General features: G+C 45.7%; 1 protein-coding gene across 7 annotated transcripts in view; it reads right to left on the reverse strand.

The window, feature by feature from the left end:
• Positions 1–1,633: 1,633 nt before the first annotated feature.
• The window catches only part of LOC135514827 (pleckstrin homology domain-containing family A member 5-like), a 194,564-nt gene continuing 172,436 nt past the window's right edge, over positions 1,634–23,761 (reverse strand). For 2 of the 7 annotated variants that reach the window (XM_064938463.1, XM_064938467.1), the window contains 17 exons: positions 22,215–22,390; positions 21,561–21,898; positions 21,267–21,350; positions 18,081–18,161; positions 14,653–14,718; positions 14,406–14,486; positions 12,443–12,592; positions 11,244–11,345; positions 10,990–11,142; positions 9,727–9,871; positions 9,350–9,483; positions 8,883–9,083; positions 8,151–8,711; positions 7,024–7,175; positions 6,652–6,821; positions 5,327–5,461; positions 1,634–2,981 (listed from right to left, as the gene is read on the reverse strand). In XM_064938463.1, the coding sequence (XP_064794535.1) occupies positions 5,367–5,461; positions 6,652–6,821; positions 7,024–7,175; positions 8,151–8,711; positions 8,883–9,083; positions 9,350–9,483; positions 9,727–9,871; positions 10,990–11,142; positions 11,244–11,345; positions 12,443–12,592; positions 14,406–14,486; positions 14,653–14,718; positions 18,081–18,161; positions 21,267–21,350; positions 21,561–21,898; positions 22,215–22,390 (2,689 nt within the window). In that variant the 3' untranslated portion in view covers positions 1,634–2,981; positions 5,327–5,366. Of the gene's footprint in view, positions 2,982–5,326; positions 5,462–6,651; positions 6,822–7,023; positions 7,176–8,150; positions 8,712–8,882; positions 9,084–9,349; positions 9,484–9,726; positions 9,872–10,543; positions 10,732–10,989; positions 11,143–11,243; positions 11,346–12,442; positions 12,593–14,405; positions 14,487–14,652; positions 14,719–18,080; positions 18,162–19,514; positions 19,569–20,188; positions 20,309–21,266; positions 21,351–21,560; positions 21,899–22,214; positions 22,391–23,761 lie in introns of those variants that run through there. The other 5 variants (XM_064938470.1, XM_064938464.1, XM_064938466.1 and 2 more) reach the window with 5 other exon arrangements.

The following is a 23,761-nucleotide window of genomic DNA, read 5'->3' on the forward strand; positions in this document are numbered from 1 at the left end:
GCCAAACCGAAAACTGCATACAAAATGCTTTCTGCCACTAAGAACAGTGAAATGTAGGCTAAACTAACAACGGAGTTTAAGAGCGGAAATCTCAACCAGCAAGCAAGTCCCAGCAATGAAGAACGGACGGACGGGGGGATTCTGGCAGTGGAGAGAGTTTCGGCACGACACGGGTTTGCCTGAGGCTGATGCAGTGCAGGTGTTTGTACACATACATATACACACACTCTCATTCACATAAACGCATACAAGAACACACACATACATGTAATAATGCCAGACATGCACACAAACATATATTGCTGTTATGATTTTAGTTGTCCTTGATGTCCTTGGAGGAGGGGGGTCTCGAACGGTTGAGGGACAGCTACTGGGGAGCTGTGGGGGGGATCTTGGTTTGGCCAGGTGGGAGACCTGTCAAAGTGCCCTTGAGCAGGGTGTTGACCCTGGATGCTTCTGTGTGTCGCTCTGAATAGAAGTCTATTGGATGACTGGTGTGGTGTAGTTGTTGAGCTGCAAGTATATTGTATGTTTCGGTACTCAATAAACATTTTTTTTAAGTGTTCCAGAAAACAGAACATTGGCCCTACATTTCACTTTAAATGATGTCAATCACCCATTAACACATTTCAGTCATAAATCTAGACAATTCTGACCACCATACCTGTGCTCCACTGTATTAGCGGGCTTAGCATATGTGTAATTATGTTTTTGTATAAAGCCGAGATTTTCATGCAAATTCATCAAAGCGGATATATTTTCTTTTCTTCATCTCCAGGCCTTATTCAGTTGTAAATGTAAGGTAGGAGATCATGACCACATGTAAAGGACTCTTCCAAGTACAGGTACAAGAGGAGTAGCTATTTGGTATCCTAATAAAATACTAAATACTTAAGGTGATAGGGATTAGGAACTATAGGGTAGGATGCATGGAAAGGGTAGGAACTAGTGGAAGGAGTGGAATGGAACCAGGCCCATGTAGCCACAGAGTGCTACAGGCCGGGACCACAAAAGATTCAGAGCCTCAATAACATAGCTACTCATGTGTGTCCAGCATGAAGGGGTGGGGGGGGTGGTGGTAGGATGGGGAAAGAGGGTGAGAATGGAGGTGACTGACCTTACTGTGTCGATGACCTGAGTGATTGGCTGCGTCTAGTGTGACAGTGGCATTGTCCATAGGAGCTATTGGCCTGTAGGCTACACTTCCAGCTGGAGTCCCAGTCCCTCAACGGACACAGAAAGGAGTTTCCTGATCTTTAAAGTTTGTCAATGTCTCGTCTTCAGCACCATCAGAGCTTCTATCATATCAGTGATCATGAAATGTGACCTTTATTTTACTAGGCAAGTCAGTTAAGAACAAATTCTTATTTTCAATAGGAACAGTGGGTTAACTTCCTGTTCAGGGCAGAACGACAGATTTTGTACCTTGTCAGCTCGGGGATTTGAACTTGCAACCTTTCGGTTACTAGTTCAATGCTCTAACCACTAGGCTACACTGCCGCCCCAATGATATTTTAACATGATAAAACCAAAACAGCAGGAAGCATTGGAAATGGCATTCCTTCAATCTCCCAACGTTTCAAACAAATGTAAATCCATAGCTTGTGTCATAACATAAACCCCCACCGCATCATTTAAGAACATCAACATTTATTTCACATGATATAAAACAGATGAGATATGAACATTTTTCATATTAACTCTGATAATAATAACCTCAGACTTATAATTTCTGCTCTGCTCTTTCTATGGTGTACATCATATACACAATGAAACTTTACATTTATGTACATTATATTTTAATGTCCTGGAGGAACAAAACGCCTGCTTATTGCTTATACATGTGCTATTCTCTTCTCTCTGTCCAGGACTCCACACAATCAGACAGAATCTAACACACAACCCTAATCTCATAAAACTATTTGATCTTTCTTCTATATTTTACTTTAAATATATCTCAGCCGTAGAAAAAAAAACAGAGAAGCAGATCGATTCTAACCCAGGACATTTACGTGTGGTTGTCAGCGGCGACCAGATTCCGATCCTCCCGACATAAATAAACACAACTTTTATAAAATATTTAAACTCTGTCCAACAGCAGCAATAGGGTGGCACCTTATTGAAGTATAAACTCATTGAATAGTTAGTTCATTCTATATGTTTTATATATGTATATATTAACAACTTCTTTGAACAATGAGGGAATGTGCGGTGTAAAATAAGTGGAAAATGAAAAGTTTAGGGCATCAGGTTAAAAACTTAAATGGGAGTAAAACCAGTAAAAAAGACAAGAGTATATGGCGCCCCCGTGTGGTTAAAGTAAAGCACTGCCTTAGTGTGTGTAGATTTGGTGCTTCGCACTCTCAATAGTGTGTGATTGTGGGAAGACCTCAAATGCATACTCATCCCATCCTCAGGTCCTTGTCTCCTTCTCAGAACCCATTAGATGAGAAAGCCAGATATCCTTCCCCTTTGACCTTCTCCTCCAGCGGGATTTGGGAAGGAGATGAGGAGACAGGACGCAAGAAGAATGCAATTGAGATCTTCCCAGTGTGAGACTCCACTAGTGCTCTTATTTACAACTGTACAGTCCTCTCCTTTTCACAGCAGTGCTCAGCTAATAGACACTCAAGACATCCTCACAGAACATGTCCAAAATAACAGACCATCATAATACCTGTAATAATAATAATCATCATCAATTATCACTCTGGTAATACTATCTCGTCCTCTGATATCTCTGTGTGAATGAGAGAGTTTTGCATCACAGTTGTTGTGTAGGCAGGCAATAAGTAATACGAGCAGGCCTGTGGATCTACTCTTTCTGTCTGTCTGGCTACAGTTGTTTCTATACATACAGAGAGCTACTGGGCATGCTCTGTGCAGGCTGGCTGGTGCCATCTTGGCTCTGTAGGATGCCATCTTGGGTCTCCAGGCTGGCATCGCTTATGAGTCACTGCTCACCAAGGTCAATGTCTGGGCTGCAGGGATAAGTGCAAAGAGAGGGAAGAGGTGAAGAGACCGATGAGCACACACAAAAATAGCAGAGGTCACAAGCCACAATGTTCAACAACCAAAAAATGTTGAGAAAATGTTTATGCTGACATGACTAGACAGTGCATTTTGCTTCGACGACAAATCATGGCTGTGTTTAAATGGCTGGTGTGATGTTGCCTGCTGGTAAGATCTGTGTCGATTGGAGGGTAGATCTCTGAGGGCTGAGCACTGGACCCTGAAGTTGAGGTTAGGGGATTGATGGGTAGAGTTATTAACTTTACCTACAGTACATATTACCTCAATTACCTCAACTAACCGGTGCCCCCGCACAGACTCTGTACCTGCACCCCCTGTATATAGCCTCCACATTGACTCTGTACCTGCACCCCCTGTATACATAGACTCTGTACCCACTGTATTAGCCTCCACACGACTCTGACTCTGTACCAGTACCCCCTGTATATAGCCTCCACATTGACTCTGTACCAGTACCCCCTGTATATAGCCTCCACATTGACTCTGTACCTGCACCCCCTGTATATAGCCTCCACATCGACTCTGTACCTGCACCCCCTGTATACAGCCTCCACATCGACTCTGTACCTGCACCCCCTGTATATAGCCTCCACATTGACTCTGTACCAGTACCCCCTGTATATAGCCTCCACATTGACTCTGTACCTGCACCCCCTGTATATAGCCTCCACATCTGACTCTGTACCTGCACCTGCACCCCCTGTATACAGCCTCCACATAGACTCTGTACCTGCACCCCCTGTATAGCCTCCACATAGACTCTGTACCTGCACCCCCTGTATACAGCCTCCACGACTCTGTACCTGCACCCCCTTTATACAGCCTCCACATCGACTCTGTACCTGCACCCCTGTATATAGCCTCCACATAGACCTGTACCTGCACCCCTGTATCGACTCTGTACCTGCACCCCCTGTATACAGCCTCCACATCGACTCTGTACCTGCACCCCCTGTATACAGCCTCCACATAGACTCTGTACCTGCACCCCCTGTATACAGCCTCCACATCGACTCTGTACCTGCACCCCCTGTATATAGCCTCCACATAGACTCTGTACCTGCACCCCCTGTATAGCCTCCACAGCCTCCACATCCACATAGACTCTGTACCTGCACCCCCTGTATATAGCCTCCACCGACTCTGTACCTGCACCCCTGTATACAGCCTCCACATAGACTCTGTACCTGCACCCCTGTATACACCTGCACCCCCTGTATACAGCCTCCACATAGACTCTGTACCTGCACCCCTGTATAGCCTCCACAGCCTGCACCCCCCACATCTGTATACAGACTCTGTACCTGCACCCCCTGTATACAGCCTCCACATAGACTCTGTACCTGCACCCCCTGTATATAGCCTCCACATAGACTCTGTACCTGCACCCCCTGTAGCCTCCACTGACTCACCTGCCCCCTGTATACAGCCTCCACATCTGACTCTGTAGCCTCCCTGCACCCCCTGTATACAGCCTCCACATAGACTCTGACTGCACCCCCTGTATAGCCTCCACATGACTCACCTGCACCCCCTGTATACAGCCTCCACATAGACTCTGTACCTGCACCCCCTGTATATAGCCTCCACATAGACTCTGTACCTGCACCCCCTGTATATAGCCTCCACATAGACTCTGTACCTGCACCCCTGTATACAGCCTCCACATCGACTCTGTACCTGCACCCCCTGTATATAGCCTCCACATAGACTCTGTACCTGCACCCCCTGTATATAGCCTCCACATAGACTCTGTACCTGCACCCCCTGTATACAGCCTCCACATAGACTCTGTACCTGCACCCCCTGTATACAGCCTCCACATCGACTCTGTACCTGCACCCCCTGTATACAGCCTCCACATCGACTCTGTACCCCTGTATACAGCACCCCTGTATAGACTCTGTACCTGCACCCCCAGCCTCCACATAGACTCTGTACCTGCACCCCCTGTATACAGCCTCCACATCGACTCTGTACTTGCACCCCCTGTATATAGCCTCCACATAGACTCTGTACCTGCACCCCCTGTATATAGCCTCCACATAGACTCTGTACCTGCACTCTCTTTATATAGCCTCGCTATTGTTATTTTACTGCTGCTATTTAATTATCTGTTACATTTAATTGTTATTCTTATTTTTTGTTGTTGTCTTTTACATTTAAAAAAAAACTGCATTGTTGGTTAGGGCTTGTAAGTACGCATTTCACTATAAGCCCTGTTGTATTCGGCGCATAACATTTGATTTGATAAAGGTCAAAGGTTGTAGGTAAGGACAGAGAAGTCTCTTACTGAGTGTCGTTCAGTTCACAGAACCACCTCCTCGACACGTCTACACACACATGAAGTGGGATCCGTCAGTGAGTTGAGGAGGAGAGGGAGGAGAGGGAGAGGAGGAGGACTGGGGTGGAAAGGGCAGGCTCTTCACTGCAAACAACACACACAGTAGCAGTCAAAAGTTTGGACACACCTACTCACTCAAGGGTTTTTCTTCATTTTTACCATTTTCTACATTGTGGAATAATAGAGAAGACATTACAACTATGAAATAACACATATGGAATCCATCAAGTGCTATGATGAAACTGGCTCTCATGAGGACCTCCACAGGAAAGGAAGACTCAGAGTTACCTCTAATGCAGAGAATACGTTCATTCGAGTTAACTGCACCTCAGATTGCAGCCCAAATAAATGAATGTCAGAGTTCAAGTAACAGACACACCTCAACATCAACTGTTCAGTGGAAACTGCGTGAATCAGGCCTTCATGGGCGAATTGCTGCAATGAAACCACTACTAAAGAACACCAATAACAAGAATAACTTGCATGGACCAAGAAACACGGGCAATGGACATTGGACTGGTGGAAATCTGTCCTTTGGGTTGAGTCCAAATTTGAGATTTTTGGTTCCAACCGTCATGTCTTTTTTATGAGACACAGAGAAGGTGAACGGATGATCTCTGCATGTGTGGTTCCCACCGTGAAGCATGGAGGAGGTGTGATGGTGCTTTGCTGGTGACACTGCCTGTGATTTATTTAGAATTCAAGGCACTTAAGGAGCATGTCTACCACAGCATTCTGCAGTGATATGTCATCCCATCTGGTTTGGGCTTAGTGGGACTATCATTTGTTTTTCAACAGGACAGTGACCCAAAACACACCTCCAGGCTGAGTAAGGGCTATTTGACCAAGAAGGAGAGTGATGGAGTGCTGCATCAGATGACCTGGCCTCCACAATAACCTGACCTTAATCCAATTGAGATGGTTTGGGATGAGATGAACCGCAGAGTGAATGAAAAGCAGCCAACAAAGAAAAGCAGCATACGTGGGAACCCCTTCAAGACTGTTGGAAAAGCATTCCTTATGAAGCTGGTTGAGAGAATGCCAGATTCTGCAAAGATGTGTTATTTAATAGATTTGATGTCTTCACTATTATTCTACAATGTAGAAAAATAGTACAAATAAAGAAAAACCCTTGAATGAGAAGGTGTCCAAATTTGGACTGGTGCTGTACGTAAATGCATTTATCAGTTATATGTCAATAAAATAAAATCAATCAATCAATCATTCCATCAATCAATCATCATCATCATCAACAAAGCAATTTGTTCTCTTACCAGCCATCAGGTTGTTGTTGAGTTTAGCGCCCTCTACTGGTAGTTCATAGGATATGTTAATGTTGTTCCCCTGGGTCTCATGCTCCGGAGCCTCCCCTTGCATCACCTCACTCTGCATCATGTCCTCCTCAAGTTCAGGAGTCAGTGCTTCTGACACAGCAGCTGGCAAACTGGCACAGTCACACCTTCACATACAGGCCTTATTCCAATACTTACAAATGCATCCTTCTTTACTGCCTTTAATGAGGTAGTCACTGATCTAAATACAGTTGGATGAAGGAAGGGATGGGTTTAAAGTATTCAAACAGGGTCAAAGTTGCTATTGATCCAGAGAGGCTAAGATATGTCCTGGTGAGGCCCAGCTAGTCTCACCTGTTGTGGGGAATGAGGGTGTTGGGAGTGTGGGTGTTTCTCCTCTCTGTCTCCCTCTCCCCCTGCTGTTGATGTTGTCCAGGGATCAGGTACTGTACATACAGGGGCTTCACACCCTGATCCGATATCACCATCATCTGGGTCTCTGACACCTGCAACACACGGACAGTGAGTTAGACTGTAGTCTGGGCTGTGTTCAGGCGGTACCAAACAGGAAAATATGTTTTGAAACGGAGCTCTTGTTTTTGCCCTACTGAACACGATCTTGGTGGTCTAATGTCAATCCCTAGCGGCTACCTCTTCGATGTTTGGGGATCTGAAGAAACCGGTGTAAGGCACCACTCCAGTCCTTGAGTAACTCCAGCAGTACATTTGGTTTATTCTAACCCCTGACAAGCCCACCTGATTCAAACGGTCAACTCATCATCAAGCCACCCAGCCACTCAGCGATGTTTGCCCAGGGCTACAAGAAAACAATGCGTACTGTTGAGGATCCACAAGGACTGGAGTTGAGACACATTGGTATAAGACACATGGTGATAACCAATGGACATAAGCAGCTTTCTCCATATTTAAAAAAAAACTGGGCTACTAAATTAGAGGACAATAATTGAGCCAACTGCATCATCATCATCAGATCATGAGATTCCGTGGAGCTCAGGCCAGCTCTGGGAGGTGTCTCTCTCTCTCGCTCTCTCTAGCCCAGTGTGAGTCACCACGGCTGGGCTGAGGCCCAGAGATAAACCGCTAAATCCAGCCTGGATCCTCCTCACGCCCACAAAGCCTCCCAGATCAGATTAAAGGACATTAACACGGAGACCAGGCTGCCAACACAACACAACCATTTATGCCCTAAAACCCTGAAACACTCTTAGCGCAACATTATTGGATTAGATATAAATTTGTACTTGTACAAGTCTTTCCTCTCTGAATACTCTCTTTGAAAACATTCATTTTTCAGTGAAGGAACACAGTGCTCTGTGCATCCTCGGTAAGGATCTTTCTTATTCATACAGAGTTACGGGTCACCATGCTGACTCAGTCGCCACTCCTACTAGTCATAAACATGCGTATCAAATGATAGTCTGCCTCTCTGGTGGTCTGTGTGAGTAGGGACACTCCCATACCTCTGTGTCCATGTTGGAGCTCTCCGTCCGGGGCTGTGGCTCCTCCTCACTCAGCCTGGGGACAGGGATGACATCCACCTCCTCAGCTCTGTAGCTGATCTCCTCCACCACAGTGATTTCCATCTCCAGCTCCACCAATGCAGCCGTGTCAATATCCAGCGCCTCTTCTGGAGACACTGCACTCCTCCCTCTGACTAGTTCTTCAGCTGCAGCTCTAGCCCTCTGCAATTCTTCTGCAGCTGCTGCCACTGCGGCCCGGTCTCTCTCCAGCTCCAATTCTGCAGCCCTGTCCAACTCCTCTTCTACAGCCACATGAGTCCTGGCCATCTCCTGCTCCACCACTGCAGCCACTTCAGTCATGTCTCGCTCCAGCTTTTCTATTGCAGCTCGACCCCTCTCCATTTCTTCTTCAGCAGCTGCAGCAGCTCTGTCTCTCTGCAGCTCCAGTTCTGCACCTCGGTCCCTCTCCAGATGCTCTGTAACTCGGCCTCTGACCTGCTCCAGGTCTTGCAGTGCTGCCTCCAGCTCCTGGGTGTCTGTGGAGAACACCTCCAGCCTGACCTGCAGGAGACACACATGCCAAATGAATAACTCAGTTTTACAGTGTGTACATTCAATGCTGTGAAACAAGGTTTATCAACACACACACACACGCACAGACACACGCGTAGTCCTATCAAACACACACACACACGCGTAGTCCACACACACACCAAACCGAGGAGAGGTTACCTGTGTAACGAAGGGGTTCTCCTTGGAGAAGGATGGAGAGCGTGAGGGGGAGATACTGCTGCTACTCCTCTTCTTCTCCCTGAGCGAGGCCTGCTGGTGTCGCCTGATCCTCTCCAGCTGCTCCTCTACACTCATCCTGGCTCTGCCGCTCTCCCTCTCCCCCGGTCCGCACGTCTGCTCCACGGCACTGTGAGGACGCTCCTACAGGGGGAGCAGCGGAGCAGGGATCAGTCACGTTGGATTGTTATTATGCCGAGAACGTTTTATCTGCCCGTCTATTGGTGACATATTGTGTCCTTCTCCAGCTCTTGTAGTGGTAAAAATGTCAGGGAATGAATAGCAACAGTAGCACTTCCGAATCCAAAATCAGTGCTGTCCTGTTCATCAAACAGTTTCTAATATGTTAGCGAGGGTCAGTTTATAGTTCTGTTCCCCTGCTTTTCCCTAAAGTGCTGAGTCAGACTTACAGTCCTGGGGTCAGGCTTCTTGCCCTTCCTCAGGGTGACGTAGGAGGCGATGGTGCAGGACTCTGGGGGACTCATGGGGGATTTGGTCCTGGGGGGCACGATACCCACTGGGTAGACTGGTACTCCTAATGGGACTTGGAGGGGTGGGGGACTAAGTCAGTGACAAAGCCATTAGAGGTGTTTAATTTTGCATATTCAGTTAATAGATTACTTATAAACCCTTTATAAGTAATACTTATAATGCTCTTTATAAGTTGACCTATGGAATGTATAATTACTTCTTGAATTCACTGAATTACAATAGTTAGCACGTACCCAGCCCGAAACAGTGGCGGCAGCGTGACCAAACTGGACAGTGATGACAGACAGTGACTGACCTTTAGTGGCCGCAGGCTCCTTGTCAGTGGTCAGCCCCGCCTGTAGTCTGTCCTTGTCATTGTCCTCTCCGTTGTTATCGTCCACCTCCTCGGCCACAGTGGTCAGCTCCGGTTCACTCTTATACAGACGGTAGTCTGGGCCTTGCTGTAGAGGGACAGAGAGTCAGCACACTGAGAGGTACACACATAGGAAACACGGACACTCGCAGGTCACAAAGTGGGTCACGATGGATGTGACCGATGGATGGTCGAGGGACATTTAAAACGGAGCCGAAAAGAGCAGAAAACGGTTAACTGACATTCCAAACACTAAGAGTAGTCACACCGCAGCACAGCACTCAGACACAGTTGGAATGACAACTGGGGTGGAATCACACACGCTTCCATGGAACGAAGAATAAGCCAAACTGAAGAGCAAACAGATGATAAACCAAAGGAATGAATGTCAACTCAACACTCCAGGGGAAGAGGCAGGGAAAAATCTGAATGTCTACAAATGGTAAAACAAATGATTCAGAGCAAATGAATAGAGAGTCACAACGGTGACCCAAGTTGGCGATGAGAGATTAACCATGTGTGGTGAGGGTAAAGGTAGAGGGTCAGGGGTCAACTTGTACTGGTCTTGTACAGAGTAGGATAAAACTGCCCCTAGACACTGACCTAAGATCAGTTTTGTATTACCTCACCCTAACGGTTAAGATTAGAATTTGGTGAAGTTAAACAGATTGTAGATCTGTGCTTAAGGGCAAGTAGCGATGATGAAGCAACAAGGACAGGGATTGAAGGGTCAGGCGTGACGAGTCAGCGTGTCTCTTACACTGCTGTGTGTTCCGTTCCTCTGGCCGTGCTTGCTTGTGTGTGGTGGCGGACGGGCGCCCGAGGGGAGGGAAGGGGGGGTACTGCGAGAGGGCGCTCTGTTGAGCCGTAGGACTGGGGGAGGGGTGGGCGGGGGGGCTGACGGTCACCCTCCGTGAGAGAACAGAGTGACCGGAACAAGGTCACCGGCTGCCGCATGAGGAGAGGATAGATAGAAAGTTGTTGTTGTTGAGACACTCTTGGGACAACAGTAAGCCACACCACACAAGAGTATTAGACAGATTAGCACAGTCTCCTGTGGCATTGAGTGGGAGCTATCTGGCTCACATCCGTTTCACATGTAGGCTGCGGACAGCTTTAAATCAGTTCACAAAGACTCCATAAACAGATTATTTACAGTACTTATCTTGTGTTTTTCTTTATCCATAGAGTAGAAGTGAGACTCACCTCGTTCTTCTGTAGGTTTGAGATGGGTTTGGAACCAAGGAAACCAGTGTCAGTGGTCCTCTGGGGTTTGTTCTTGGCCAGAGCCTCCATCACATCTTGGATCCTCCACAGCTCTTTCTGGATGTGGACATGCTGCTGGCTGGGAGGTTCCGTCTGCTCACAGTGACAGAAAATTATTTTAAAAAACACTCGCAATCTTGCAAAGGCATGTTTGCATGTGTGTGAGTGGTTGAGAGAGAGAGAGAGAGTCTTACCTGTGGGCTGCCCAGGGCCTCTAGCTGTTCCAACAGGTTTGTTTTGGCCAGAGAGACGCCAGATTCCATTTTATCATACTCCCTCCACGACCGCTCCAACTCCTGAGAGACGAGAGGGTGTCACTACTAGACAGCGTGTGTGTGTGTGTGTGTTTGTGTGTGTGTGTTTATGCTCTGACACTCACAGCATTGACCCTGGAGAGATCTTGACAGGTGCTGATCAGTGTGTGTTGACATCTGCATGTACAGGGTGTGTGTGTGTAGACATATTGTGGCGAAATCCTGCACAGAGCCTTCACCGTGCGCTGCCACTTTAAGAGCGCATCAGCAGTAAGGAAGGAGGAAATAAAGACAGCTCGTTCAGCTCTTTGGGGAGGAGCTCTTGGTTGGCGCAACAGTTTGATTGTGTGTGCAGTGCTGCAGACGTTTGGTTTATTTTCATCGTGTGTAGTTTATAAAGTATTTAACTTAATCATCGGTGTGACAGTTCTAGGTCCGCGCCGGTTATGGATCGCATGGATTAGTAGCAACATTGTTACGAGGCTTTGACATACAAACCATCGGACGGTCAGACAGTACACTGGCACGCCTGAAGACCACAGCTAAGATCTCTCTTGTTCTCTTTCTCTCTTTAGAGCTGGACTATTATTGCCCTGACAGAAGTATTTGGGTGGACATTTGAGTTAAAAGTGAGGTTGCTGGTAAGTTGTGTATTGTTATTTGAACTGTATTGAGGTGTACTAATGACATGTGGCCGAGAAGATTGTGGACATTTTTAAGGCCTTTGTTGTGTCTAAGAACACCCCCCACATTCATACCCTCTGCACTCCTCCACCGAAAGACAATATATATTACTGCAAATCCTCTGTTGATGAATGGGTTCTTTCTTGTATGAAGTCGCTGTTCAATTGCTCTGCCATTATTATTATTATTATTATTATTGTATGAGGTATTCTGGGTGGGGTTACCCCTGTGCTGTGATGTGGGTTTTATATGGTGTGTATTCTCTTTTCTCTCCACTGGCTATCTGGTAAACAGGCTACACTCTAGGCAGTCTCTTCTGCTGATGTGTGTTGGTCTGGTAGTGGTACTCTCTCTATTCTACTATTTTCCTTTCTGCATGGTTAATACCTGCCTGACGCCCGAACAAAATCTCTCTTTACCCCTCTCTAATACATACGGCTACAATATGAACTCACAGTGTTGACCCGTGCCAGTTCTCTACAGGTACTGAGCAGTCCATTCTGCAGTACGTCTCTCTGCTGTACAAGGCTCTGTACGGCCGCTGGGTTGTCAGAGCTCTGCTCTATCTCCTGACTGGCAGACAGCAAAGCCGTCTCCAGGGTGTGCTGCAGAGAGATAGGAAGAAGACGACAACGACACAGGTCAGCACGACATCTACGGCCAACATTTGTCTGACAACTACACACAGAAACACAAACAGAACCACAGGCAAAGAACCAACCAAACATTATCATAGCATCGCCACCATCAAAAGTGTGTACCGCCACACCCAGGACCCTAGGGGGCAGGCTAGAGCTGCTGTCTGCAAGGGAGAGAGAGTCAGTTCCCAGCTGTGAGTCTGCTAGCTCGTCTATACACTGTGGTACAAGCCAAAAGAGGGTTGGTAGCCTTGGAGAGACCATGAGAAAGTATTCATACCACTTGACGTATTCCACATTTTATTTTGTTACAAAAAAGTCACCCGTTTACACACAGTATCTCATTTACATAAGTATTCACACCCCTGAGTCAATACTTTTTTAGAAGCAACTTTTTCAGCGATTACAGCTGTGAGTCTTTCTGGGTCTCTAAGTCTCTCTTCAAAATTCTTCAAGTTCTGTCAAATTGGTTCCTAGACAACCATTTTCAGGTCTTGCCATAGATTTTCAAGCAGATTAAAGTCAAAACTGTAAATCGGCCACTCAGGGAACAATCACAGTCTTCTTGGTATGCAACTCCAGTGTAGATTTGGTCTTGTGCTTTAGGTTATTTTCCTGCTGAAAGGTGAAATCAACTCAGTGTCTGGTGGAAAGCAGATTGAACCACATTTTCCTCTAGGATTTTGCCTTTGCTTAGCTCCATTCAGTTTCTTAATTATCCTGGAAAAACTCCCCAGTCCTTAATGATTACAAGCACAAGCATACCCATAACATGATGCAGCCACCACTCTGCTTGGAAATATGGAGAGTGGTACTCAATAATATGTTGTATTGGATAACACTTTGTATGCAGGACAAAAAGTGAATTGCCACAGTACTACTTGTAGTAAACAGGATGCATGTTTTGGAATATTTTATTATGTACAGGCTTCTGTCTTTTCAGTCTGTCATTTAGGTTAGTATTGTGGAGTAACTGCAATGTTGTTGATCCATCCTCAGTTTTCTCCTATCACAAACCTGTAACTGTTTTAAACTTACCATTGGCATCATGGTGAAATCACTGAGCGGTTTCCTTCCTTGTATCTTTGTAGTGACTGGGTGTATTGATACACCACCCAAAGTGTAATTAATAACTTCACCATTCTCAAAGGGATATTCAATGTCTGCTTTTTTATTTTTATCCATCGACCAATAGGAGGCCTTCTTTGTGAGGCATTGGAAAACCTCCCTGGTCTTTGTGGTTTAATCTGTGTTTGAAATTCGCTACTCAACTGAGGGACCTTACAGTTAATTGTATGTGTGGTACAGAGATGAGGTAGTCATTAAAAAAAAATCATGTTAAACACTATTTTTGCACACTATTTTTGAGTCCATGCGTCTTATTATGTGACTTATTAAGCAGATGTTTACTCCTGAACTTATTTAGGCTTGTCATAAAAATAGGTTGAATACTTATTGAGTCAAGACATTTCAGCTTTTCATTTTTGATTAATTTGTAAAAATGTCTAAAAACGTAATCCTGCTTTGAAATTACGGGGTATTGTGTGTAGACCAGTGACCAAAAAATCTCAAGTTAATCAATAGTAAATTCAGGCTGTAACAAAATGTGGAAAATGTCAAGGGATGTGAATACTTTCTGAAGGCCCTGTATCTCCTTCAGTCTCGACACACTCTCTCTCCTTCTCTCCCTCTGTATGATAAAGGTCTACTCCAGCCTCAGACAGCCCAGTGTGTGTTTGTGAAGCAAGTTGTCAGTTGAAAGTCTGTGTACAGTACTTACCTTCTCTCTGTGTAGTTGCTGTAGTTTCTCCTCCTGTGTTCTCACCACTTGGTCCTGCTCACACAGTCTGCTCAGCTTAGTCTGAAACACACACACACACACACGTGTGGTATTCTATTAATTGAATCTTTCAATCTATGTCTAGGAAGCCAACTGCTGTGTGTCTAGACTAGAGGATAGGTGCAAAGGGAAATGAATACTTGGCCCTCTACCTAGACAAGACAATAATAAAATGACTTGGTCTTACGTCTATGTCGATGTCCTCTGGCCTCTGGTGGCTGTAGGAGTTGTCTTTGTAGTCCTCAGGGCTGATCTGAAACACCAGACAGCCTTAGAGACACACATGCCTTGTTTACACAGGCAGCCCAATTGTGATCTTCTTCTGACCAATCAGATCTGCTCTGAAAAAATATCTGATTTGAAAAGATCTGATGTGATTGGTCAAAAGACCAATTAGTGGAAAAAAGATCACAATTGGGCTGCCTGTGGGAGACAGCCACAGACAGGGGATGGCAAAACAACCTGTAATACAGACCCATAACATGGGTTTTTTCTCAAATCTGAGGTTTGTAGTTTCCGAACTCACCCCTATCGAATACACAGTTGCATATGGGTTATTTTGCACTTCCCAAGGCTTCCACCAGATGTCAACCGTCTTTAGACCTTTGTTTCAGGCTGCTCCTGTAAAGAGGGGCCGGATGGGAGCTGTTTGACTAAGGGGTCTGCCTGCAGCCTCGTTCTCAGTCACGCGCAGTTCACGAGAGAGGTATCTCTCGTTCCATTGCTTTTCTACAGACAATGGAATTCTCTGGTTGGAACATTATTGAATATTTATGATAAAAACATCCTAAAGATTGATTCTATACTTAGTTTGACAAGTTTCTTCAAAATGTAATATAACTTTTTGAACTTTTCATCCGACTGGACCTGAACGTGATTTTGGATTTGTTTACCAAACGCCCTAATAAAATAAGCCATTGGACATAAATTATGGACATTATCGAACAAAACAATTTATTGTGGAACTGTGATTCCTGGGAGTGCATTCTGATGAAGATCATCAAAGGTAAATGAGTATTTATGATGCTATTTCTGACTAATGTCGACTGCACAACATGGTGGATATTTATTTTGGCTGGTTTGGGCTCTGAGTGCCGTTCTCAGATGATGCTTTTCCCGTAAAGTTTTTTGAAATCTGACACAGCGGTTGCATTAAGGAGAAGTGTATCTAAAGTTCCATGCATAACACTTTGAATTTTCATCAACATTTATAATGAGTATTTCTGTGAATTCATGTGGCTCTCTGCAATATCACTTCATGTTTTGAAACTACTGAACATAACACGCCAATGTAAAATAAGATTTTTGGATATAAATATGAACTTTACCGAACAAAACATACATGTATTGTATAACATCAAGTCCTATGAGTGTCACCTGAGGAAGATCAGGTTAGTGATTAATTTTATCTCTATTTGTGCTTTTTGTGACTCCTCTCTTTGGCTGGAAAAATGGCTGAGATTTTCTGTGAGTTGGTGGTGACCTAACATAATAATTTATGGAGCTTTCGCTGTAAAGCATTTTTGAAATCAGACACTGTGGCTGGATTTACGAGAATTGTATCTTTAAAATGGTGCCTAATACTTCTATGTTTGAGAAATTTGATTTCTGAGATTTCTGTTGATTTGTATTTGGCACACTGCAATTTCATTGGCTGTTGGCGAGCCAGTCCTAGACAGGTTAAAGAACCGGACAGGTAAAAGCACATTTCTAGTAGGTATCCACCATACTGATTACAGCTGTCCCGTGTCTTCCAATCAGTGCAGACGAAGGAGATGACACGAGGAGAGGAGGCCACAAGAGTATTAAGATGCACCCATGGTCTGGTTATTCATTTGTGATGTGGTTTTCATGGTAAATATCTGTGTCCTTACAAAAGTTGTCCACAGGGTCAACAAAGCCCAGAGAGAGAAGAGAGAGGGAGGGAGGGTGAAATGGAGCTCTCCATGCGATTTCATTGACCTTCTCTTCTCATGACTTATGACTTAACAACACTTTGGATACAACTTCTCAGCCCAAATGTCCATTTCATAATAAGGAGTGTCAGCCCCCTCTGCTGGGAAATCAGACTGTGTTTTCCACTTCAGTAGCATCACTGATAACAGTCCTACTGATGGAGGCTCCAGGGGTGTGAAGAAGCTATGGAGGACAGGAAGCTGGCATCAGGAGGTCACCAGAGACTAGAGGAGGATGTTCTAACACACACACACACACACACACACACACACACACACACACACACACACACACACACACACACACACACTTAAGAGAGGCTAGAGGGCTGCTGTAGTGGTTGGCTAGGCTGGGTGTAGAGTCCTCTGTGCTGGCAGCTCTGCCCTGTGCCACACTAATTACCGTCCCCTCTGTGCACTCTTCATTACTGTCCCCCGGTACACTCTGTCATGGCTGGAGCTTGACTAATGAAAACCTCTAAAAGACCTGGGCTAAATCTGGCCCTTACGGAGGCACACACATTAACGCACACAGTCACACACACCGCGCACACACACACACACACACACACACACACACACACACACACACACACACACACACACACACACACACACACACACACACACACACACACACACACATCGCACACACACACACAGCTAGGGAAAACCAGCCATCCTCACACTCCTGACTACTTCAGTTAAGGAGCAGGCAGGTGATTTTCAACCCCAGGACGGCTAAAGAGGGGGAGGTTTAAGAGAGCAGGGCTGAAGTCATACCTGTAGAAGCCTGTAATAAAATGATAATTTAGCAGAGTGGAAAGGCCAGACTATGGACCCCACACAGTACACCCTCTAGGACAATTTACCCAGCTACAAATAAAATACCCCTGTACTCTCATTCACTGTTACACTATTGGGCCACCACCCAAAAAAGGAAGTCATTGTATTTTATTAACTTTTTATTTAACCTTTATTTAACTAGGCAAGTCAGTTAAGAACAAATTCTTATTTACAATGACGGCCTACCGGGGAACAGTAGGTTAACTGCCTTGTTCAGGGGTAGAACGACAGATTTTTTTTTACCCTATCAGCTCAGGGATTCGATCCAGCAACCTTTCGGTTACTGGCCCAGTGCTCTAACCACTAGGCTACTTGAAAAACAGGTTATCCATTGAGCTCGTATCAAACCCATGTAGACAAACGGAACATAATATTACAAGGCACAGAGAAGAGAGGTGCTGATTTGACTGTGATCGTACAGCGCCGAGCCAACATAAGATCCATCATCAACAGCATTGGTATTGCAGGAAGATGGGGGGGGGGGGGGGGTTATGGCTCTAAGGTAGCAGCCACCGTAATACCCAGCAGCAACAATACCATCAAGTTACAATGAGGTAGGATGGGCATGGCTAATTAACACCCACCATAACCCAACCTTGGACTGATGAATAAAGCACAAATGAATGGAGAGGATGTGCTGTCGTCAAAACAACACATGAAGGTACATGTCAAACAATGTTGGGATCATGACACCAGGAAGAGGGGGAACCAGCTGACTGACTGCATCCAATGTGAACAAAAACAGGAGGGATCGATGATGGAGGGAGGAGAGGAGTGCAGGAGAAGAGTCATTGTTGTGCCTATAAGACCTTACTTGCTGGTACAGTTGAGGCCGTGGTGCAGAGTTCTCAATCATAGTGTGAATCGTGAAGATTAACGGCTCATTGTCCTTCGTCTAGTGGAGATCGACGTTAGGCAGGGTGGAAGGGAGCAACAACACACAACAGCATAATATAGGTGTTAGTTAGCGAACACAACGGCAGAGCCTAGATAGGATCCATCGAAATAAAGAACACATTGTTGTTATAAGGTACTAGTAGTGATTGAAGGAGACGGGGGCCTTGAACCAACAACCCAGGGGTTATAGCTACCACCTGTACCATAAAGGCCCAGACCTCTTGGGAGACGTCCTAGTATGTTTACAGTACATACAAAGAGGCTACAGTTGGGTCCAAAAACCATATTGCCAGTCCCTCTCAGCAGACGGAGGAGAGACAAAACGGTCCTGATTGTCTTAATATCATCCCGACCAAAAACTACCAACAAAACAGCAAAACAATTGCATGCATCAGAGCCTATGGACCAGGGGGGGGGAGCAGGGTCGGCGAGTTAAAGTTCATTCATAACACGCTGTGAAATTGCCTGCCATTAGAGGTGAAAGCCTTTGAAATGGCAGATCAAATCATTTCACATTTAGTTAGAGGGGTCACAATCAGACTCCGTGAAGTCACTAAGTGAGGTCCCTCGTGTGCACATGGTAGAGTGGTTTCTCCTGCTACACATGACCTTTTCAGAAACAGGAACTCAATCATTTACCCGTTCTAAACCAAAGGGCCCGTTCCGAAAAACAAACGGCACCTTTAGACGTCTGCCCTGATTATCTATGCCTGAGTGAGCGCTAGTCAGAACGTCAGTCGCTCGTCCTAGCCACTTTACCTGAAACCCCGGAGGTTGTTTTTATAGTCTTAATTACATTATGGTAATGACATGACTAACTCATCATCAAAAGTTGAAGTTTGTTCTCAAGCTTGACTTACATTCATTTTTTTTTTCTATAAAGACTGTTCTCCGGGGACTGTACGAACTATACAGCACAAAAACAGACGAGTAATCTTATTAGTTTAGGGCAGCATTACCATGCCAAGAAAGGCATTTTAAACGTTTTTTTTAAAGTATTTTGTACTTTTCTTGTACTAAGCTAGACAATATGTCCTCCTGTGGGAATGCAGGTTTGCGCAGCTCCTATTCTGCAGTGAACGGTATATGCTTCAGGAGAGCCGGAGAGAAAAGAATGAAGGAGAGAGAACATATAGAAAAGACAAAAAGGAGTGTGACCCTGGCATTTGAGTCACTGATACATCCTGGGCAGAGTGAGAGCAGCTGGGTGTATGACCAACCCCGAGGAGTGCCTAACCCTGAGAGACACACACAGAGAGAGGGACAGAGAAATAGAGAGAGGGAGACACAGAGAGAGAGAGAGACAGAGACAGAGACTGAGAGCAACCAAAGATATAGCAGTACTCCTCACCTGGCTGTCCAGATACATGAGGTTCCTCTGAAGGTGATGAGACAGAACCTCACTCTAACATCAGAAGGCAGTAGAGAAAGAGGGAAGAGAGAAGAGTCAGACAGGAGAGAAAGAGAGAAGGGAGAGGGAGATTGAGTAAGGCAAACAGTAGGAAATAGAAGTAGAACTGGTATAAGCTGATAGTGAAAGATGGAGATGAAAGAGGAAGTCGCTACTGTGGCTTTGGCATTAATCCGAAGCATGAACCACCACAGCCATTTACTGTTGATTACTGAGCTAAACCAAACCATGCAAAACCCATTGCAACTACTTACCAACACTTTCCTCGTAAAGTTATTGGGAAACCACAGCAGACAACAAGAAGGCAATCACATGATACCATGCTGTCCTCTGCATGTCAACAGATCAAAAGATGAAATCAAGGCCAGATGAACACAGCACACCAAAGGGTTGAAAGGAGTTCAAAACTGAACCAAAACTCAACCATACCACCACTGAACCACACAGGTAGGAGGAAACACATAATATGCATTCACTGGAATGCATGGCCTGCTCATAGAGCCTTGAGCTGCATGGAGATGGCACATCAACACCCAACTACCCACACACACACACACACCACTCCTGGAGGTGACCAATGACATGCTGTGTATGTGCACCCTCCTGGTGCTAACCTTGGCGTTGGGCCCCTCCATGCTAAGGATCATTAGCTGAGCCACAGCGTGCTCCCGGATGCTGTTGAGCTCAGCCTGCTGCCGACGCAGCTTGATTAACAGCAGGGTCAGCTCCTCTGGCTGCACAACGCAGCATAGACACAGATAACGAGACAGTCAATTCATCCAGCGGTCGATCAATGAACAAATACATGAACCAATCCTCTCTTGATTTTCTATTTGGCAATGGTTTTAAATTGAGGAAAATTAGCGATAGCTTTTGTAATCCCTGCCCTAACCTATGTTTCTAACCAGGACTCTGGCAAGTCTTTAGGCACAGGATGCCTTTGGAAACACTGGTTTTGGGTCTTGGCCTGTGCTGGGGCTGGGCTATAGGACTTACACCTTTAGAGAATCTGTCCGAAATAAACTGCCTCGGGTCCCCTGACTCCAAACGGAGTAACTTTCCATCAAATGGAGATGAAAAGTGAGAGAATATATTCAGTAACAGTAAAAGCGATCATTTCAAATCACTTATTACAAATATTTCTCATCAACTGCATTCTGAAGCCGCCGCTCTGTGCGCATTCCACAGGAGTTGCACAATCACAATAATATTCAGAGAGTTACAAAATGAACTGTGGGAGAATATCAATCTCTCTGGCTGATTCTAGTCTACTCAATTTGAGAGGACACAGCCAAAGGCAATTTCGTTGGTGCCACTGTCTCTCTCTTTCCGTATCATCACCAAGACAATGCCATTATTTTAATCAAATTGTGTCTGCTACTGACAGAAATAACAAATGCGTGCAATAAAAGACAGCAGAGAATGTAACGAGGCACACACTCTGACAGAAATACGGTACACATACAGGCTATCCATTGTAGCATGACAGAACGACAGTAATACATGATAGCTTGTGTGCTTGTTTTTATTCCTGTCACAAAAACAGATTTGCTTTTGCGTCCCATTGAAATCATACCAATAGCATAACTATCACTCACAATGCATTGTTGTTGAGAGAAAAGAGGACAGTAGAGAGGAGAACAAGAAAGCAGAGAAGAGGTGAAGGAGGTCAGAGAGAGATACGTGACTCACCGTCTTGCCCTGGAGTGACTGTGGGGTAATGGTCTGCACTGGGATGCCTGCTGGCATGGACCGGCGGTCAGGTGGGTAGTTATACTGTGAGAGAGAGAGAGAGAGACAGGATGCTCTGTTACATGTACTGATTTCAACTGGCCGACAACTAAAATTAATGCTCTATTAATAAATAAAATAAGTACTGCTCACTGCAGAGCAATTCCAGTCATTTCTGTATGCTTGAAACCCCTGGTGATTATTTTGATGTGTAAGACTGGCTTAGATGATTGCGGTCCATTCCTTGTCCGTTACCTTGGTGAGGTGAGTCCTGTGCCTGCAGTCTATAGTCATAGTCTGGTCCCCTCTGAAGATGGGTGAGGACACCTCGGACCTGGTCGACCCTGGTGGGTTGTCTCTGCGTTGCTGGCCCGGGGGGGAGAAGGTGTGGTAGAGGGCCAGGGATCCATGGGAGGGGGATGTGGGGATGGAGGGGGCCACCCCCTGGTGCTCAGAGATGTTCCCCATGGTCTTGGGGCTGGGCAGGGTCCCGTAGTGGCCTGGTGGTGGTGGGCCCTGCCTGGAGAAGGCCTGCCTCTGCTGCCACTCATACAGCTGCCACATGGTGTCGTCCCTCATGGAGCGCCTCTTGTCTGCATTTACAGTTTTACATTTCAGTCATTTTACAGAGGAACTTATCCACACAGACTTTGACTTGGTTAAAACAAATATATATCAACACAATATATCACAGTCATTGCAAGTGAAACCGTACAACCTCAAGATAGCCACAATCTGCAAAATCAGTGCCAGAAAGAAAAGAAGTGCGAGTGCAAGAAAGTATAACAGCAAAGTCTTCAACTGCGTCCCAAACGGCACCTTATCCCCTATAGTCCCTGGTCAAAAGTAGTGCACTACATAGAGAATGGGGCACAGCCAAGTACGACAGTAAAGTTTAAGACCCATCACCTGCGTTGGACGTGGGAGCCAGGGCGCGGTCGTAGACGGAGCCGGCCACGCTGCAGATGCTCCCGGGTCGGGACAGCATGTTCCTGGGGAGGGTACGGTAGCCCTCGGGGTAGCGGGGAACGATCTGGGCACGGTGGCTGGGCATGTTGCGGGGCAAGGTCTGGTAGGAGGTGATGCTGAAGGACAGGGGGACAATTGGGGGGGGGAATCAGTCAATGGATCAGCTGATAAAACATGATTTACAAATACTTTGATCAATCAATCCACTCATATAGCATTTTATAAACTGGGTGGTTTGAGCCCTGAATGCTGATTCGCTGACAGCCGTAGTATATCAGACCGTATACCACGGGTATGACGCGATGTGTCGTGCTTATGAACAGCCCTTAGCCATGCTCTATTGGCCATACACCACACCACTTCATGTCTTATTGCTTAAATATAGTTATAGAGAAGAACCTGGGCCTAACCCCTAAAGAGCAATAATAGATACTTAGTAGTGTAAGTGCAGCATGCTTACTGCCTCTCTCTGTTAGTCTTAACAGTACTGTAGAGTACCTACTACCTCATGTAAAAGGCACTGTACACTACCCACTACCTCCTGTAAAAGGCACTGTACAGTACCTACTACCTCCATGTAAAAGGCACTGTACACTACCTACTACCTCCTGTAAAATGCACTGAACAGTACCTACTACCTCCTGTAAAAGGCACTGTACACTACCTACTACCTCCTGTAAAATGCACTGTACAGTACCTACTACCTCCTGTAAAAGGCACTGTACACTACCTACTACCTCCTGTAAAAGGCACTGTACACTACCTACTACCTCATGTAAAAGGCACTGTACACTACCCCCTGCCTCATGTAAAAGGCACTGTACACTACCTACTACCTCCTGTAAAATGCACTGTACAGTACCTACTACCTCCTGTAAAAGGCACTGTACACTACCTACTACCTCATGTAAAAGGCACTGTACACTCCCTACTACCTCCTGTAAAAGGCACTGTGCACTACCTACTACCTCATGTAAAAGGCACTGTACACTACCTACTACCTCCTGTAAAAGGCACTGTACACTACCTACTACCTCATGTAAAAGGCACTGTACACTACCTACTACCTCCTGTAAAAGGCACTGTACACTACCTACTACCTCATGTAAAAGGCACTGTACACTACCTACTACCTCCTGTAAAAGGCACTGTACACTACCTACTACCTCCTGTAAAAGGCACTGTAGAGTACCTACTACCTCCTGTAAAAGGCACTGTACACTACCTACTACCTCCTGTAAAAGGCACTGTACACTACCTACTACCTCCTGTAAAAGGCACTGTACACTACCTACTACCTCCTGTAAAAGGCACTGTACACTACCTACTACCTCCTGTAAAAGGCACTGTACACTACCTACTACCTCCTGTAAAAGGCACTGTACACTACCTACTACCTCCTGTAAAAGGCACTGTACACTACCTACTACCTCCTGTAAAAGGCACTGTACACTACCTACTGTAAAAGGCACTGGGCTCCAGCTCCC

The sequence above is a fragment of the Oncorhynchus masou genome, chromosome 26 (genome assembly GCF_036934945.1).
Source record: "Oncorhynchus masou masou isolate Uvic2021 chromosome 26, UVic_Omas_1.1, whole genome shotgun sequence".
NCBI lineage: Eukaryota > Metazoa > Chordata > Actinopteri > Salmoniformes > Salmonidae > Oncorhynchus > Oncorhynchus masou.